Below are 18,255 nucleotides of genomic sequence, written 5' to 3'. Positions count from 1 at the left end.
AGAGGCACAGTGGCCTCAGGTGGGCCAGCTGCCCTCCACATCGGCACCCAGCCCTCGGCCCTTCCCTTAGGTGGGAGATTTCCACTCCTGGGGACAGTCAGGAGAAGGCTGGGCACCGCTGTGGGACATGATGCCACAGGCGTGGGGAGGGCTGTGGTTGCTGCGTGCCCTGGTTTTGGTGGCCTCGCCCACCCACCAGTGTGGCTCTCGGGGCATCGTGGGGGGCTGCGGGGTGGGGCAACACAGCCCAGCCTGGACCACTGCACGTTTGCCCCCTGGAACGCCTGGGAGGTTGGTGGGGTGGACACAGGTACTCACAGAAAGCAAATATTCTGGCAAGCAAAGGATGGGATTGCCACGGGGCTTCATGAGAAATTATGTATATTTTGGCTTAATAATGTCAGCAAATGGTGGAATGCAAGAGAATTGCTGTTGGTTTGTGGATGGCTTCCAGGCCAAAAGGGACAAGTACAGCAAATACCTTCACAACTGGTGTTTCTCACCACTCTGGGATGAATTTTGTTAATCCAGTCTTGGAAGGACCCGGGGGGAGGGCTGGGGCGGGGGGCAGAGGTTAAAAGGGGAACGTAGTCCAGCTAGATTACAGTGGGCATGATGGCTCCTTGCAACTCAAGTAGAGCAAGCGCTCCCTTCAAAGGGCCGACGGTGCAAGTGAGGGAGAGCAACCTCTGCCGCCTCCCGGACCACCACCACCGCCCGTGGCCGCGCTGCTGCTTTGTGGCTCCCACCTTGGTGGCACCTGGCGTGGAGCTGGAGTCTCTGGCAGATCCACGGGAGCCTGAAGGAATCCATCGCTGAGTCTCATTTTGGGTTTTCTGTTGTTCTGGGTTGTTTGGGTTGGTTGTTTTTTTTTTTTTTATTTCCCTTTTCTTTTTTACTACCGCCTTAGTTTGTGGCCTGTCTTTTTGTGGTTGGAAAGAAGAGTATCGCTAGCAGGGTGGGTCAGTCAGTTGGCCCCACGCATGATCATGTGCTTCCCTCTTCTCTCTGTCGAACGGGATGTGCTCGCCTGATCTCCCAGAACAGAGACTTTGAACAATTTGTTGTTTATATGATGTATTTATTTTTACTTGTGTTTCATGTCATTTTTAAAAAAAAATAATAAATTGTAAGTTGGTATAACTGCCTGTCGTCTCTCTCTCTTTTTTGGTAAAATAAATGTCAAAATTGTAAAAAGCAGTGTGGTTTGGAGTGGATCGGAGCTGGGCTGTGCGTGGGCATCTCTGCAAACCCCAGGTGCCCTGTTACCGGAGGCTGGGCTCAGCAAGCAGCTGTGCCCCGCTGCCTCCAGTGGCATTGGGGCTCCTCTGGCACCTCCGCAGCCACCCAGGTGAGCACCCCACCAGGGCACTGCACTGTGGGGGCTGCGGCAAGGAGCCTGCTGCCTCCGGAGGGGAGAGAGGCGGGGTGCACGGGTGTCCATGGCATGGCTGGATGCTGCCGCGCGTTAGGGAACCGTTTGTGAGAGCTGGCCGTTTCCCTTCTCTGTCCTCTGTGCTTATTATTGCTGCTGATAACAATGGTCATTAAGGGCCAAGGGAAAACAAGGAGAATAAATATTCTGCAGGGTGTAAATAGCTTTGAGTCTTGGAGAGCTGGTGCAGGCTGCGTGCCCTTGCCCCTGTGCACCCCGTGGGAGGCATGGAGAGGCAGCGGGGACTGGCAGGGTTTGAGGTAGTAACAGCAAGGCATTTTCTGCACGGGAAGCTGAGAGGTGTCTCAGAGCTGATGCCCGCGTGCGAGAAGGACCCTGGAGAGACCGGGAATGGAGCTGCAGGCGGCCTTGGCGCTCTCTGCCCCCTCACAGGGGCTGGGGGTGCCTCCGCACCCGGCTGTTCTTGCTGTCTGGGGATGGGTGCTGCCACTTCTGGTGCCAGGCTTTCTGCCGCTGCCTTTCCTGGTGCCGCAGGGCATTGCAGTAGACATCCAGGCTGGTGCCCGGTGCACCCAGGGCCCGTGGGAAGCCCTTGTAGCCTGGGTTCAGGTCAATCCGGGGCCGGGGGCTCTGGTGGGTCCCCCCCAGCTCGGCCCCCTTGCTCCATTTGTAAGGTGGCACCTCCATGGCCTCGTGTCTGATGATGCGGAGACTGTATCGGGTGAGGGGCCGGGAGAAGGAGCGCTCCACAGCCTGGCACTCGTAGGTGCCCGCGTCCTCCCTCGCCAGCTGGCGGATCAGCAGCCCTTGCTCCAGCACTGAGAAGTGGCCGTTGTTCCTGACCTGGGGCAAAGGCAGAGCACCGTGGGTCAGTCCTGGGGGACTGAGACACCCCTGCGCCTCGTCCCTGCCACCCTGTCCGCCATACCTCACTCGGGCCCGTCTCCTCACTGTGCCGCACCAGCCACCGGACAGTTGTCTGTGGGGAGCGTGCCAGGCACTCAAGGAAGGTTGAGTTCTTCTCCACCCCAAAAACTAGCTTCTCCACAGCAGCGGTCCCTGCGTGGGGGATGGGACAGGGTAAGGGGTGGGTACCCTGCGTGGGAGCTGCGTAATGGGTGGGGAGGGGGGGCAGCATGGGGTCTGCAGCGGATGGTGCTGGTGCAGCTGGTGGGCACTGGCTTCCCAGCACCATGCTGCCCACCCTCCTGGGCACTGCTGGTCCCTGGGCAGAGCTGGCTGCCTGCACTGGGGCTCCTCGGAGGGGCTGGGGCTGGCGCTTACCCTCTGCGGTGTCCTGGCACTGGCTGAGTGGGTCAGACTTCAGCACGTCCTGGCAGCGGGCACGCCTGTGGGAGAGCAGAGAGGGCTGTGGGGTGGCACCCGCCCCGGGGTGTGGGACCCCTCCGTGGCAAAGCAGCCAGGAAGAAGAGGGACAAGGCAGGGCTGGGGGACCGGTCAGCAGGGTGGCAGTGGGGGGCTGGGCTGACAGGTAAAGCCTCCAGGGCTGGTGGCTTGTCCTTCCCTGCTCCAAATGCCATCCCTTTGCAGGGGGACAGCAGGGCTGGCCTGGGCAGATGCTCACCTCTTCTCAGTGAGCAGGTGTGGGGCGCAGGTCTTGCTGTCCCAGGTGCAGTAGGGGTCCCTGGCCAGGCAGCAGTCAGTGCAGGTTTTGCCGTAGAGCTCGCAGCGGTAGAGGGAGAGCTGGAGCAGCCCGTGGGTGCTGCTCACAAACAGCTCCTGCTGCTCAGACAAGCAGAGCGGCGACAGTCAGTACCCACAGCTGGAGACTGGGACTAGCTGGGGTACGCAGCTCCCTGCCCTGTGCTGGGGTGGGGGCACTGGGACACAGGGAGAGTAGAGGGCAGAGCCTGCCACCCCCTAGGCTGCCTTGGCAGGAGCCCCTTCCCTAAAGCCCTGAGGCCAAGGGACCCAGGCAGAGGGGCTGGGGCTGGGGCCAGCTACCCCCGTGCCCTGTCCCTTGGCTGCTTTAGGAAGAAGCAAGAGGGAGGACTCACCCGCTTCGGTGATAACTTCATGTCCAAGATGGGAGAAGGCACCTGGAAGGGAAGGAGAGGGTGCTGCAACCGTGTTGGTCCTTCCTGGGTGCCCCAGACTGCCAGTGGGGCTGGGACCCTGGGGTGGCGGGGTGCTGGGGCCCTGGCACAGCTCCCCCCACTCCATGCAAGCTGCCTGGGCTAGCCCTGCTTGGTGGGGGCAGCTCTGCCTGGCAGCTGTGCTTTCAAACATGGGCTCAGCCCTCCCATTTTAGTTCGGGCTCCAGTGTGCCTCCCCCATCCCCCTAGGGACTGGATGGGGTGCTGGGAGATGGCTTGGCTGCCATCCCCCTGGCTCCCCTCCTTGCTAACAGCATCACCTGCCAGTCAGGGCAGGTGGGAGCCACCAGCAGTGAGGCGAGGGACACCCCGACAGAGGCCAGTGACTTGCGGCAGGAACCTGCAGGGAGGGAGCCATGGGGCGATGGGAGGCTGTGTGGTGCAGCCCTGGCCTGGGCTGCCATACCTTAGTGACGCTGATCTCCTCCAGGCTGATCACCTCAGTGCCGTGGCTCACCCCGCTGGCCAGCCCCACCTTCAGGACTTTACCTTCATCTGTGAACGCAGCAGGAGAAGGAGCTGTCAGGGCTGGGAGCCACCCAAGCCAGCAGGACTGGTGTGCCATGCAAGTGGCCATGTGCTGACAGCATCCCCAGAGCTGGGGTGAGTTCATAGAATCATAGAATCGTTTAGGTTGGAAAAGACCTTTAAGATCATCCAGTCCAACCATTAACCTACACTACCAAGTCCACACTAAACCAATCAAGGGTAGACTAGACTAAACCATGTCCCAAAGTGCCACATCTACCCATTTTTTGAACACTCCCAGGGATGGTGACTCCACCACCTCTCTGGGCAGCCTGTTCCAATTCTTAACCACCCTTTCTGTAAAGAAATTTTTCCTAATTTCCAACCTAAACCTCCCCTGGTGCAGCTTAAGCCCATTTCCTCTCATCCTATCGCTAACTACATGGGAGAAGAGACCAACACCCACCTCACTACAACCTCCTTTCAGGCAGTTGTAGAGAGCGATAAGGTCTCCCCTCAGCCTCCTCTTCTCTAAGCTAAACAGTCCCAGTTCCCTCAGCTGCTCCTCATAAGGCCTGTTCCCACCTGTGCCGAGGAAGAGCACGTCGTAGTGCCGGCTCTCCATCTCCAGCCGGTGCACCAGCAGCCGCCGCAGCCGGTAAGGTACGTTGACCCTCACCAGGACAGGCTGGCGACCCTGCGGGTACACGGGCTCCCACATCAGCTGGTGGGTGCGCATGAAGCTGATCACCTCGTCGGGGAAGTCCTTGGTGGACTGCAGCAGGGGGTCATACGTCTCGCTGGGGCACTGTGTGACAACACGGCGGGGCCACGTCAGGGCCAGGCCAGCCCATCCCACTCCCCCCAACCCTGCTCCCCAGCCCCTTACCGTGCCAGGACGGGGATAGGGGACGCGGCCTTTGTATTCTGTCCAGCGGTAGTCGAATCCCTCCTTGTGAGCAAAGGGGCCACTGAAGGCAGCTCTCACAGCAGCCATGGAGTAGACGCAGACAGCAGAGCCGCTGAAGACACCGCTGTGGAGGGACCGCAGGGCTGTCAGTGTCCCTGCTGCTCCGTGGGGGACAGGCACGTGCACACCCGTGCCCCTGACTCCACACTGTCCCCTGCCAGCCCTAGAGTCGTGCATGGCACCCGGGGGGTGACAGGAAGCCCTTTGGCACAGCCAGTCCAACCTGGGGGCCGCTGGCTGTGCTGATGCCAAACCTGGTGGCTTGGCAGTCGGGCTGGTGAACCAGCAGCAGGGAAAGCAGTGAAATGGCTGGTGGCCCTTCCTCTCCCTGCTGGGTGCTGGCCCTGCCCTTCTTCCCCCCGAGGGCTCCCCAGGGGGGGCAGCACTGGTGAGGGGCTGGGGGGCTGGACTGCCCCACGCAGGGGCTAGCCAGAGCCCTGCTCACCTGGAGACTGTGAAGAGGCCGAAGACGAGGGGGTTCTGGGGGTCCCGGGTGCGCAAGAGGAAAACATCCTCTGCAAAGAGAGGGGTGGAGATGAGGCACCCGGGAGCTGGAGCATTGGTCCAGGGGATGCAGGCAGGCATCCCCAGTGCCTTGCCCACCTCCCTGGGGTGTACTGGAAGGAGCAGCCATGGCGGAGCAGCGTTGCCAGCTGCCAAGCAGGCTGTGCACTCACCGAGCTGGTCGAAGTGGGTCTCAGTGCCCTGGGGCCCAGGGATGGAGCACACCAGGCGGGCCTTGAGGAACGTGCTCCAGCGGTTGATAAGGCTGCGCTTCCCTCCAACGTCGTTCTGCCGGGCACCAAGAGCTGGGCTCAGCCCAGCCTCTCCGAGCCTCCCCCACCACCATGCACTCCTCGGTCCCCGCAGCGGGACACCCCCAGCCCTGAGCCCTCTGCTCCGCAGTAGGGGTGCAGTGACACCTTCATGTCCTGCTGTTGGCCCTGCTTGGGATGCCCCTTGGCCCAGAGAAGGTAAAAGCCCACCTGGTGGGACACCCGGCCACAGTATGCTGGCCTTTGGTGACTGACCTTGCAGACCCGGGCCACCCTGGCATGGATGTGCCGCCTCTCCCACTGCCCAGCCTCCATGGCCGTCTCACGGAAGAAGATGTAGACCTTGTCGTCGTGGGGGTTGTAGGTATCGGGGATGGCGTAGGCACCGACAAACGCAGGCTCTGTGGAGGGAAGGAGCAGCACAACATGGCCCTGTGCCCTGATCCGACACTGTTGTACTGCCCTTGGAAGCCCCTGGGAGCAGTGTGAGATGCTGGGTGTATGCAGGGCACCCCATGGAGACCCTGTTACCCAGAAGGTAGAGCCTCATTCCTGGTGTTCAGGCTGCAGAGCGTGTGCTGGAGCATGGGTCCCACCAGAGGCTTCATCAGTGCTTCCCCCCGGAGAGGAGAAGGGGGCCAGACCATTGAGTTCTGGACCCAGTGCTGGCCCCAGCCTCTCCCCAGCCAGCAGGAGAGCCCCCCACACCCCAGGGGTCCCCCCACTCGTACCGTGTAGCCAGTGGTCCTGGTTCTGCTCTGTCCGGATGTAGCTCTGCTCAGCCCCATGGACCCAGGTCCGGAAGAAGGCAGCGCTGCTGCCCATGAAGTCACTGGAGGTGCCTGAATACAGCTCCCCATCTGCAGGGTCAGAGGTGGGGGGGGCATGGATGGACTGGGGTGCCAGTGCTGGAGGTAGGCTGGCAGGATGCCCCTGTGTCCTCGGAGGCTCGGGGTGGGTGGAGGTGGCACAGTCTGGCTGGGACTGTCCTCCAGACTCGTGACCCAGCATGACTTCTAGTTCCACACCCAACTAGGCCTTCCACAGTGCCCATATGAGGTGGGCAGGCTGGTGACACCACACACCCCCATGTGCATGCCATTCGATCTACACCCCACATTCACAATTCTGTGCAGGATCTGCGAGGTCAGGTGAGCTGGGGCAGCACCAGGCTCTGCGGGATGGCTCCTCTCATGTGCACACACTCAGGTACCAGCCCAGGACCACAGCCACGTGCAGCAGAGCAGGGGTGCAGGTACTGCTGCCATCACCTCCCAGCACAGACCATTCCCAGCGTTCCCACCTTCCAGCATCACCTCTGCTTCCTGCTCCCTCTTACCAATGAGGAGTCCCGTGAAGGGTTCATGGGGGCTGTATGGGCAACGTCCTCGCCCCGATTCCAAGGAGTGGGTCACCAACCGCATGGGGGGAGCCCCGGGACCCTGCCAGAGCCAAAGGAGAGATGTCAGCCCAGCTGGAAACAAGCTGGGCATGGGGAGATGAGTGGGAAGGAGGCTAGCGTGCTCGGCTCTGCAACGAGCAGGTCCCTCAAAGGAGCTGCCAGGACCTGGTCCCGTCCCCATGGGGCACCCTGGCACTGGCAAGCCGGGGCTGCTTCTTGCCACACTCAGCAGGGCCATGTAAATGTCAGGGACTGTGCCAGGCTGGCTGGCCACCCTCCCCGGACTCCAGGGCTGCCTCTGCCCCCCACTCACTGGGAGCGGCTCTTGCCACCTTCTGCAATGGGGACGTGGCTGGCCAGGGTGTCCCTCACCTTCCCCCTGGCTCCCAGCTGGATGAAAGCACAGACAGGCTGGTAGGAGCCAGTCCCGCAGGCGAACACGTGGCTCCTGTTGAAGGGCTGGAGGAGGCGGATGAAGTTGGCACACTCCGTCTGCTCGAGGGGAGATGTTTGTTAGTGAGCTGAGCCTAGGTCTGGGCACTTGTGCCCAGCCCTGTGGCGTGTCTGCTTGGGATGCTGGAGCCCTAGCCAGATCCTCCCCTGGCTGAGCTTAACTCCATCTGGCTCAACACCCTTGTCTCAGGCAGACCCCACGCTCCCTTTCAAAGTGATGTGGGTATTTAATATCCATGGCAAACCACAAAAGGCCATGAGCCGGGGGCTGCCAGCCCTGCTTACCTCTATGTTCTTCCCCGCCAGCTGGCAATGCTCAACCTGCTCCCTGGAGGCTGGCCAGAAAATCTGCAACACAGAGACCCCCACCGATACAGCCCCTGCTTTCCTTGACCTTCCTGGGTCAGCTGGCTCCCGCAGGCACCAGTGGGAACGGGCTGAGCCAAAAGCTGCTGCTGGGCTCAGGCACACGGTGAGGACGTGGGCCTGCTCCGCAACGGGTCTGACACCCCCTTGGGTCCCCAGGGCCCAGCCAAGCTCAGCGGGCAGCTTGCCAAATAGGCTCAGAGTGAACCTGGCGTGGGGACAGAGCCTGGGTGGGCCACGGCACACCCAGTCAGTGGGCAGTCTCTCCTGGATCCTGGCCCGTGGGAACGCCAGGCAGCAGCGCCTTAACAGGCTTTCCTTTTGTTGGGCTTGAGCTGCGCACCCCGCCAGCAGGATGTCTTGGGATGACATTAGCAGACTCGCTGCTGGAGTTGTTTTAGCTTTTGCAGCCCCAGCAGGGACTAGGTGTGATAGCAGGGCTCCGGGCACTGCCCTTCCACCTCGCCCGGGATCCACCCAGGTCTCCTCTCCTGGCCAAGCTGCCCTGTCCCTACCCAGCATCAACCTGTCCCCACGGGGCTTGACACCGCCAGGGATGATGGGTTGACCCCCTGATTGAGACATCCTGGTGTAAATGTGTCCCTGGTGACGTTGCACCAGCCCAGCTGGGAGTACATTCACCTCCACGCCTCGGCACAGGAACGAGGAGCAGCTGCTGGGGAAGAAGGGCACAGCCTGGCCAGGGTCACACTCACACCCTCCTCCCAGCACTGACCTTCTCAGGCTCTCTGCTGGGATGATCCAGGTGGAGCAGGAAGATGTGGTTTTTTGCTCCCACCATCAGCCAGGCCCTGTCTTCATCCACCAAGAGGGCTTGGAAATCCAGCCCATCCCCTGAGGCCAGCAACAGGCGAGAGCTGTTGGATTTCAGCAGATCTGAGGAGCACAAGGTGGGAGAAAGAGAAACCCATCCATGAGCAACACAGCAAGCAGCCAGAGACTCTGTGCTCCCCTCTCCGGGACAGCTCTGGATACCCACCCCTGCCCCAAGGGAATGCAACTTTCCTGCTACTGTCTTAGTAGAAAAACACCACCCTTGGTGCCCCAAAGCTCATCGTGTGGCCTCCTCCCATGAGCCTACCTGGAGGAAACAGTGAGTCACCCCTACAAAGAGGAAAACTACCCTGACCTTGCCCTGGGCTGGGCTGGTTTGCAGGCTGTGGGGCAGGACAGCGGTCCAGCCCGAGGAGCCCAGGTTGCTCAGCTTCCACCCTGCCTTTCAGAGGAGCTCTTTGGAGCCCCAAAGCTTCTGTACCCCAAAACCATGGGGAGAGGGCTGAGAACACGGAATATTCACTTGCTGTAACTCCAGCATGTTTGGGCCCACACTGGGCTTCAGGTCAAGAGAGTTTATATAAAAAAGATTTTGGCTATTTGCTGGGGCAAAGCATCCCTCCAAGGAAAGGCTGTATGGAAACACAGCCACCACAGCTCAGCCTGGACACTTCTCTGCTCCGCCTGCCCCTGAGCCTTTTCGATTGCAAAGTGTCTGCTGGCTGCTGGGCTTTACCCCAGACACCGGGATGGGCAGGCAGGTGGGTGCACCAGCATGGGCAGGCAGATGGGTGCGCCAGGACAGACGGATGGCTGCTGCCTGGCCCATGGAGCTTCTAAGGGAAGTCCCCAGCTGTGTCCTGGGTGCTGCTCTGACCCTGCTTCTGCCACCCCACATTTTGCCCATCCTGCATCCTGAGACACAGCCTAAACCCAGCATTAGGCTCAGGAAAAGGGCTTTTAAGAGCACTCCTTTGGCACTGCTGGAGGGAAGAGCCACCTTGCCAAGGAGGAAAGTGTGCCATGGACCCCCATGGACATGGCAGGGCAGTGGGAAAGCTGCTGCTGTTCAGGTTGTAGCTCATCCCGTGCAGAAGCCTGGGGGCGGCTAGCATGGCCCCTCTGGCACAGTTGCAGGCGTGTGGGTGTGTGAGAGGGACAATAAGCTCTTGTATCTTGGTTAACTACTCCTGAAACAACATCCCCGGGGCCTGCATCAGTTCGTGATGTGCAGCGCCAGGTTTTGGGGCTGGCTGCTGGCGTGAGCATCCCCCAGCATGGCAGGGGAGGCTGCTGCGCCGGACACGGGATCACAGCAGCTGCCGCCCCAGCAAGCGCCTGCTCCCAGGGATCAAGGCAGGGGAGACCGGCACCAAGGCAGGCCTTAGAGCTTCCAGAAGTCATAACACATTGCTTTCCTCTTCAAAAGTGGTGGGATCCAGCTAGGGATAGGGTGAAGGCTGGCTACGCTGGTGAGGCTGCTCTTGGCTTTGGTGCTGTGCAGGGGAAGGTGCGAAAATAGGGCCGTGGGAAGGGGAGATGGAGATGGGCTGCTGCTGGATGGGGGCTGGAGGGAGTTGGAATGCGGCTGGAAACCTGGGGTGGTCTGTAAGACCCAGTCTGAGAAATTACCCAAAATCATGTGGATTGAAGCAGTGTGCTAGGAACAGAGGGAGGGAAGCTGTCAAGGGGAGCCGGTGCTGGCCGGTGTGGATGGGAGCGTGGGCAGACGTGGGGCCCCAGACGCAGGTGAGGCGTACATGGGCACTGGCACAGCTCCATTCTAAAAGGACCGGCTGCCCCAGGAGGTTGCGTCTCTCTTCCTTCCACCCCATTTCCAGTGCAGGGGGGAAGCAGGGCCAGTGCCTGCGAGCTGGAAACACCACTGACGTCTGCTCGTCCCTGCAGGGGAAGGACCTGCTGAGCCACAGGCAGCAGGCAGGGGTCCCTGCCCGGATCCACGCCGGCGCAGCCAGGCTCACTCCCAGCTGTCCTCTCCTTCTCCCCTTCCTCCAGGGTCAGAGCTCCAGTTACTGCGGGACACAAATCCCCCTCTGCCAGGAGACGCTCTCAGCTGTGTCAGGGAGCTACTGGCCCTCCTTCTGCTCCCACAAAAATTATGCACAGCCCCACTTTACTCCCCGCTATCCCTTGAGTTCTCAAGGGGTGTTCTCTGGGTGCTGTGGATATGGGGGGCAGATTTCCAAGCCATTTCCCACTGGCTGAATGGGATTAACAGCTGAATTCCTGTCCCTGCCTGCGAGCCATTGTCACTGCTGTGAAGGCTGCTGTGCATTGCCCACCCTCCTGTGTCTGCCAACGCTCCCAGGACCTGCCAGATCCAGGGGGAAATGTTGGTGCTGGGAAGTCAGGTTGGAGTGGGAGGGAAGGTCAAAGGTTCATCCAATGCATGGGTATCATTAAGCAGAGTGGGGCAAGGCTGGTCCCAGGGAACGTCACCCGCTGGCCACTCTCTGACCTGCCCCAGCCCTGTCTGAGGACAAGGTCAGGCAGGATGGTGGAGGAGCCCTCCCTGCTGCTGTGATAGCATGTGGGAGGGCTCAGGAAGGACTCACTGCCCTGCACTTGCACCGTGAGACCTCTGGCAGCGTCAATGACCATGAGGGTCTGAGCCTGACTCTGTGGCACGGTTCTGCTCCCTCACCAAGGGGACGGTGAGTGCTGTGGATCCAGACCCCGTACGTAGGAAGCTGCTGTGCACAAACCAGCCTCTTCTTGCCCCCAGTCCAGCTATACGCACAGGGCTTTTGATCCAAGCCCAACCCTCAAGGCAGGGAACCAGGCGGTCTCTGCAGCAGCTGCGCAGTGGCTAAACCAACGGCTGAGCCCGGAGAAACATCCTCTCCTTTGTGCTCATTATCTCCCAAGGCCACGGTGTTTTTCTTTGTTGTCCGGACCACTGTAACCGCCTTGTCCCATCCATCATCTCCGCCTGCCCCTTAGCCACAGCAGCCTCAGTGCAGGGCGACCCTGGGCTTCCTGGGGTCACAGCCCGGCTGTGCCGGGGGCTTGTCCTTTCCCCTTCCCCCAGCCATCAGACAGAGAAGACCATGGAATAGATCCCTGAAGCCCAGGGAAACTTGGCGCTAAATCGGGCTCCAGCCCCTCGCTGCTGTCGGCTGATAAGAGACGTGCCAGTGCAGCTTTTGGTACCGATAACCAGAGACCCACCAGCCTCCCGCGCTCCTGAGCACTTGCTGCCTGGTGATGGCTTCTGGGTCGTGCCCGGCTGGGCTGGCTGCAGATCAAAGGCTGGCAGAAAACACATTTGCCAACTCCTAGCCATGCCTGCCCTGGGTTATTACAGCAAGAGGAGCCGGGAGGCGTGCTGTGGTTTCACGGCATAGCTGCACAGCTGTATGCCCTCAGAAAACAGAGAGGCTCAGCTCTGGGCAGCATCAGGGCTGACCCAGCCTGACCCAGCTTACCCGGAGACTGCCTCTCACGCGGCCGTGATTGCCGGCGTGCTATTATAAACCGCCTCCTCGGTAGGGTGGGAGCGACTGCTGTTGTTCCTGGCCTCGTGCCCCGTGCCCCATCCTTCCTTTGCTCTCCCAGCCTTCGGTGCTGTCATTTCCTTCTCGCAAGCCTGCTTGCGTCTTCTCCCCCCGCCCCCCAAGGGTTCTGCCTGCCTCCCCCACGCTGGGATCTGAGGGCAAGGCTGATCCTGTAGACGGATGCTCAAAGGCCTCCTTTTATTTTTTTTTTCTAGGGGTTTTTAAACCTAAACTTCTCAAGGCATTGTGTCCTTGAACCTGCCCCGTGCTGTCCATGAGTCACATCCCCTGCCATTGTTCACGTTGTCCTTGAGCCCTCCTGATGCTGGGAGCTTCCTCTCCTGCCTCTGCCCAAGACTTGAGGGCTTTTGGCATGTCTGGCCCCAGCACGGTGTGGGGCTTTGAAGTCAGCAGTCCCTCTGCGCTCCTGCTGCCCCAGCAGCCCTGCTCTGCCTCCTCCAGCTCCAAGAAAAGGCAGACCCTGCACCATGTTTCCGAGCTGGGCTATCAGCAGGGACCATCTCCCTGCAGGGATATCCTGTACCCCTGGGAGATCCAGCCCTCTCCAGCCACAAGCCGGGGGCATCTCCCACATTGCCAGTGGCCAGTGCCCAGAGAGCAGCTTCTCAGGGTGATGGAGCAGGCCAAGAGCATGGCCCCAGACCTTTGAGCACGATTCCCATGGGAAAGCCACACTGCCACCTCACAGGTATGGAGAAGGGCTGGTTGAGCTCTGCCTACTACCATATCCAGGGCAGCACCAGGGATGTGCTGAACTCTCTGTCCGTCAAAGCAACTTGCTCTTTTTCATATAGGAGAAGCTGAAAACAGGTAAATTGGCCAAGCCCATGCTGCAGGTCCATGGCAGGGTGACCAGCTGCCAGGCTAGCAGGGCTCTGCTCTAACCACTCCGGTCATTCCCCTGCAGAGACCCTTTCCCTAGACACTCTCCCCTTTTGCACTTCCCTGCTAGGGTGTGTACTGTGCTACCTGTCAGTCTGCTCCTGTTGCATCTTCAGATGACCAAGAAGAGGCCTCCCTTTGCATCAGGCACAAGAAGAGCAAACTGTGCCTCCCCTGAAGAGCTCATAATCTAAACAGACAAGACAGACTCAGGGGGGAAGGGTAAAGTGCAGCAGGGAAATGATCTGTGCAACGGATCAGCCTCTCCTTGGCAGGAAGGGAGGGGGTAAGGGCAGAAGGGCTGAACTGGGGCAGGACTGTGCTGGTGGGAGGCAGAGAAAGGGGCTAGCAGCACTGCCTGGGGCTCAGTGTCCCCATTGCACTGCAAGCGTGAAGATCTGGGGCTGCCCGGGTCAGCTCCAGCCCACTGTAAGATGCCCAGAGTGAGTGTGAGCAGGAGACATCCCTGCCAGTCCTGGCATTATGCTGAACCAGGGCAGGGTGTTCCCTGCTCAGCCCCCTTCTCCAATGCCAGCACCACCAGTGCAGCATCTTCAGGGGCTGTGCTTGGGGCTGCAGCCACGAAACATCCCGAGGGCCCAATGTGTGGAGATGCTGCAGCTGCAATGGTGGGGCTACAGCCTGCCTCCTCCAAGCCCTGGCCACCCCCTTCGCTCCCCATCTGCAGGACACTCTCCCAGCCCTCCCAAGCAAGGTGCAGACCCCAAGGAAATCCACCTGGGTGGCCCCCTTACCTTTGTAGGCGAGGCGAAGGCGCGGGGCATGCTGCTTCCATGCCTTGCTGCTGCCCGGCTGCTGCAGGAGGAGGCAGAGGAGGAGCGTGGCAAGGGGCAGCCTGTGGCCGGGGGCAGCATGCATCCTGGCGCTCTGCAGCTGGGGAAGGGGCAGCTCACCCTCACAGCACCATGGTCCAGCGCCGAGATGCCACCGCTGCCAGCTGCAAGCAGAGAAGGGGGAAGGCTGCACCACAGTGGGCTGTGTGCGGGTCAGGACCTGCGTCCCACTGGCCCCTGGCTGGGGAGGGTGCTCGAGGGACCGCGAGTGACAGCTCAGCAGCTCAGCTTGTCCCCAAGAAGACGTCAAGCCAGCTGTCTGGTGGAGAGGAGCCACCAAGAGCAAGTGTCCAGCCACCCGCACGCCCACAGTGCTGCAAAATGAGCTGGGGCTGCTGTGCAGCCTGCCACAGGGGGAGGTCACAGCCACAGCGAGCTCGGCACGCCAGGCCGGGGCGGTGAGGCACAGGCTGGGGACCCTGCAGTGCCCGCTGCAAGCGCCTCGTCAGTGTTTATCTGAGCAGAGCACCTGCAGGCTGCCAGGGGGCCGGGGCCCACCCCTCCCTGGGGAGCGTGGGCTTGCAGGGGAGACAAGGCTTGTCCTGAAGAGCTCGTACAGCCCAAACCAGCCAGGCTGGGAGGGAAAGTGAGGCGAGCGTCTTGCTGGCTGGGCTGTCCTCACAGCCTCAGCAGTCATCGATGGTTCTGGTTGGGTGAGGAGGATTTCTGAACATCTCCATTGCCATGAGCCATGCCTGTCCAAGTTGGGACACCCTGCACCCTCCACCTCTGGGACCTGGCAGAGCAGCTGGTGCTCACAGGGCCAGTTTGGGTACTGGGAAATGCGGCTGTGGCTGGGAGACCTGCTCACTGGCTGCGCCTTCTGCCACCTGGGAGCTCCAACACATTTCATGTCCAGCGACTTCAGAAGACCAGCTATTACAGCCTGCCTGTGGGAGGCATGTGGTACAGTGCCAGCATGCCCACGAGGTTAAATCTTGTCCCTCTTACTGAAAGGGGAATTAATGTTTTGGAGTGCTGTCCATAAACACCACTTTTGTGACCCCTTCAGCATCAGCTGCGGCTACCTGTGTACATGACACACCACTCTGGCCGGTAGCGCTGCAAATTGCCTGGTCACCGCAGACCTCTCCAAGGCCACCAGCATCCGTTGGCTCCGGGATGCTGCAGGCTGGAAGGACTCTCTTACATTTACACCCCCCCAGAGGCGTACAGGGTTTCACAGCCTTGTCCGCCAGCTCCCACACCTCCCACGGGGAGCGGGGCTGGCCTGGCAGCTCTCAGCAGTTAATTCAGGCAATTTAGATGCTTCTTCCTGCTTATAAATGTCCTGGTCCCTAAATGGCAGCTCTGACTAACTCCCCCTCTTGCCGCATATTAAGTTCTTTCAGTCCCATGGCTGAAAGATTCAAAATGAGCTTTTTGGCTCATTCCTGGCCAGAGGCTCTTGGCACAAGGAGCAGGGGATTTCTGCCTTCCCGGTGAAGAGCTGTGTAGGAGGGATGGTGCAGCCAAGCCTTTCCACTTTCCAACTGCCTTGGTCTCTGCCTTCCACAAGAAGGAGCAGTCAGCTCTGCTCCCGGAGGAGGTTTCAGGCCTGCGGAGGTTGGAGTTTCTCTCCCTCCCTGCAGACAGGGAGCAGGCAGCAGCCCGTGGCCAGCCTGGGGTGCAGCCCCTCAGCACAGCTCCTCTCCTGCCCATTCCCTGCCCTTGCTGCTGCCTTGTTCTTGCTAGCGCAACTGTGCTGTGCTCCGGAGCCTTCCTCTGTCCCCAAAGACCCGGCACCACCCTGGGACCTGGATGTGTCCTCAGGGTGGAGGCTGTGCCATTTTTCTGTCTCTCTTTGGTTTGTGGCTGCTTTCTCAACCCATCTACCCCTTTCCTGGGCAGACTTTTTGACAGGCCAACCACTGCCTAGGGAAAAAAAATCTCCACAAACATGATGGGTTTAGCTAGGTTTAAATTGCTCACTGCTTGACACATTGATAGGGGTGGGGGGGGGTCCCAGGTAGGAACCCCACCAGCCACACTGAGGACCTGCTAACAGGCAGCGCTGCCCTCTCATCTCCCACAAACACCTTCCCAGCAGGCAGAGATGACGAGCAACTTTCCTGTGCTGGGGATGCTCCAGCAATTTTAGCTCTTCCCCATCCTCAGCTGTCTGCAGCAGAGCCTCCCAGACCCGTCCTGCTGACTCGTGGCCATGCCCTGAGTGAGCACTGCTATGCCAGGGGTCATGGCAGGGACGTGCCTGGGATCTGACAGGGAATATTTTTTTTTGCCAATGTGCATTCGGTTGCTGGAGGATGCAGGAAAATGCTAGCCTCTAATTGCAGCTTTCCATAAATGGAGCAGGGCCTGTGCTAGGCTTAGGTTTGGGCTAAGCCAGCCCTGGGAGGAACCTTTCATGACCCGGAGCTCCAGGGGATGCCAGGGTGGGTTGGGATTCTGCAGATGGCAGGCAGGGCAATGCTCCTGCCTCCAGGACACGCTCACGCATGGCCACAGAGTGAGCTTTAGGGAGCAGCAGGGATGCTTTGCATGCCTGCAGTAAGGGCTGGGGCAGTGGGGCAGGCGTGCACACTCCCATGTACGGCTTGGTTGTACCAGCGTTTCATCGCCTCACCCTTGGGATGCCAAAGGCAGGTTTGATGGTGGCAGGAGCCACAGCCACACACAGGAGGAACCCAGAGCCCTGGCAGAGCTGAGTGCAGGGTCAGAAAAAGTGGGAATCTTGCTGGAGGGGCTCGAAGTGGGCAAGGAAAGAAAAAAATCGTCAGAGAGAAAGGCTTCCCCCAATGTATCATGCTTTCACCAAGCCTTCAGGGCTCCCCGCCATCATGCCCAGGCGGCAGTGAGGGACTCGGCAAGTCCGTCCCCTCCTGCACAACTAAAATCCGAGCAGCAGCTCCTGACCTGGCTGTCCCTGCAGTCCCTGGCACAGGGGCATCCCTCACTGTGCCAATCAGAGCAGGGACACTGGGGGAAACATGCAGCAGGGTCACGTCCCCTGCCTATAAACCTCTGCCCAAATCTGCCTGGAGGTGAAGAGCTCTGCAGAGGCAGAGTTTACACTGAGAGGGGGAGCACGGGTGTCTAGTGGATGGAAACAAGCTGCAGATGATGAATCCAGGGTTAAATTAAACACTCCCGACAGCTTTAAATAATCAACTGTCTGGAGCTGCAACTACTTCTATCTCAGTTTGGAGAGGGAAGTGCTGATGAGGGCAGGCTGCTGGGCAAGGGGATGTCTGGGGGTTAAGATTTCATACCACGGGCACCACGGGGCCTGAGGGGGAGGACGTGGGTGATTGCAGCCCTGTTTCAGGGGGCTGGCAGTCACCAGGAGTGCCTTGGTATAGGTGGCATGGGTAGTGACACTGCGACGCTGGGCTGACTTTGTGCCATCAGTCCACCAGATGCCCTGGTCCCAGCAGTCACCCTGTGCCCTCCCCTCCCTCCCCTTCCACTGGTGACCTGCAGAAGTCCAACAGGTTTAAGGCTTTGGGCTGTCAGCTAGAGTCACCGTTTCATGACATGGTGCTGACTTTTTCCCTTTGGAGACAAAGTCCCCGGAAGGTCTTGAAGGAGACTGAGCAGCACAGGGAAAAGACAAATCCCTCCTGTTTGAGACACGCGGGTATGGGAGGGAATTGTTTATCCGTGAAAGCACCAATTTCCTCCTGACAACGCCTATTCGTTGCAATGCCACGAATAGTGTAAAACAGCCCAAATTTCAGAGGGGGAAGGGCCCTGGCAGTGGGTTTATCAGGTTACAGATTATCTCCCGAGAGGGAAAAGCACGATGAACTCGAGCTCTTCAGCGATCCTGCAGCACTAACAGCAGCCCCCGTGCTGCCTCCCTGCCCAGTGCAGCCCGCCATGTGCTCCACCGCTTTCACAGGCTCCGATTGTGTCCCAGCTAATCCCCACACGCCATTTGCAGCCTAGTGCCTTCTTTAGTTACACTGCGGGGCTGGCCAGGACATGGGCAGGAGGTGAAATGCTGGCCCCCAGCAGCTGGGGGACCTCAAGGGAGAGGAGCTGGGAGAGGAGAGGAGCTGCACCCCATGTTAGCATTCAGCCGCAGTCACCCTGCCCGCAGGGGGACAGAAACGTTGCGCTGAAGCTCGCTGTGAGAGGGGAGAGCCTCAGGGAGTTGAGAACCCCCCTTGCCATGGGCTGGCATTGCCTGAGGCCCCTGAGCAGCCAAGCCCTGGCTCCCAGACCGGAGCCTCAGGCTCTTGAGACTGTCCTGCCTCCCCCTGCAGAAGCC

At 60.1% G+C, this 18,255-nt stretch overlaps 1 protein-coding gene across 1 annotated transcript; it reads right to left on the bottom strand.

Annotated features, from left to right (window-relative positions):
• Positions 1-1,822: 1,822 nt before the first annotated feature.
• On the bottom strand, positions 1,823-14,043 carry LOC104037082 (semaphorin-3D). The gene is made up of 17 exons (XM_075713512.1): positions 13,920-14,043; positions 8,685-8,845; positions 7,868-7,930; positions 7,502-7,621; positions 7,067-7,169; positions 6,459-6,587; positions 5,983-6,128; positions 5,629-5,743; positions 5,397-5,466; positions 4,871-5,015; positions 4,567-4,789; positions 3,920-4,008; positions 3,415-3,456; positions 2,982-3,139; positions 2,681-2,745; positions 2,325-2,455; positions 1,823-2,239 (listed from the first exon to the last, which is right to left on the bottom strand). The coding sequence occupies exons 1-17, from the start codon at positions 14,041-14,043 to the stop codon at positions 1,823-1,825; spliced, it is 2,301 nt and encodes a 766-aa protein (XP_075569627.1).
• Between the last annotated feature and the right edge of the window lie 4,212 nt (positions 14,044-18,255).

The sequence above is a fragment of the Pelecanus crispus genome, chromosome 7 (assembly GCF_030463565.1).
Source record: "Pelecanus crispus isolate bPelCri1 chromosome 7, bPelCri1.pri, whole genome shotgun sequence".
Classification (NCBI taxonomy): domain Eukaryota; kingdom Metazoa; phylum Chordata; class Aves; order Pelecaniformes; family Pelecanidae; genus Pelecanus; species Pelecanus crispus.
Note: the sequence above shows the minus strand (reverse complement) of the source record. Positions and strands in the feature narration are given on the sequence as shown.

Bases quoted from the DNA above. Each gene is read 5' to 3' on its own strand.
- LOC104037082 (XM_075713512.1), bottom strand. From the start codon at position 14,043: ATGCATGCTGCCCCCGGCCACAGGCTGCCCCTTGCCACGCTCCTCCTC. The intron at 6,129-6,458 runs GTACGAGTGGGG...TTCCCTCCACAG, and splicing joins CCAGGACCACTGGCTACACG to AGCCTGCGTTTGTCGGTGCC. The intron at 5,016-5,396 runs GTGAGCAGGGCT...GTCCCTCCACAG, and splicing joins GGCCTCTTCACAGTCTCCAG to CGGTGTCTTCAGCGGCTCTG.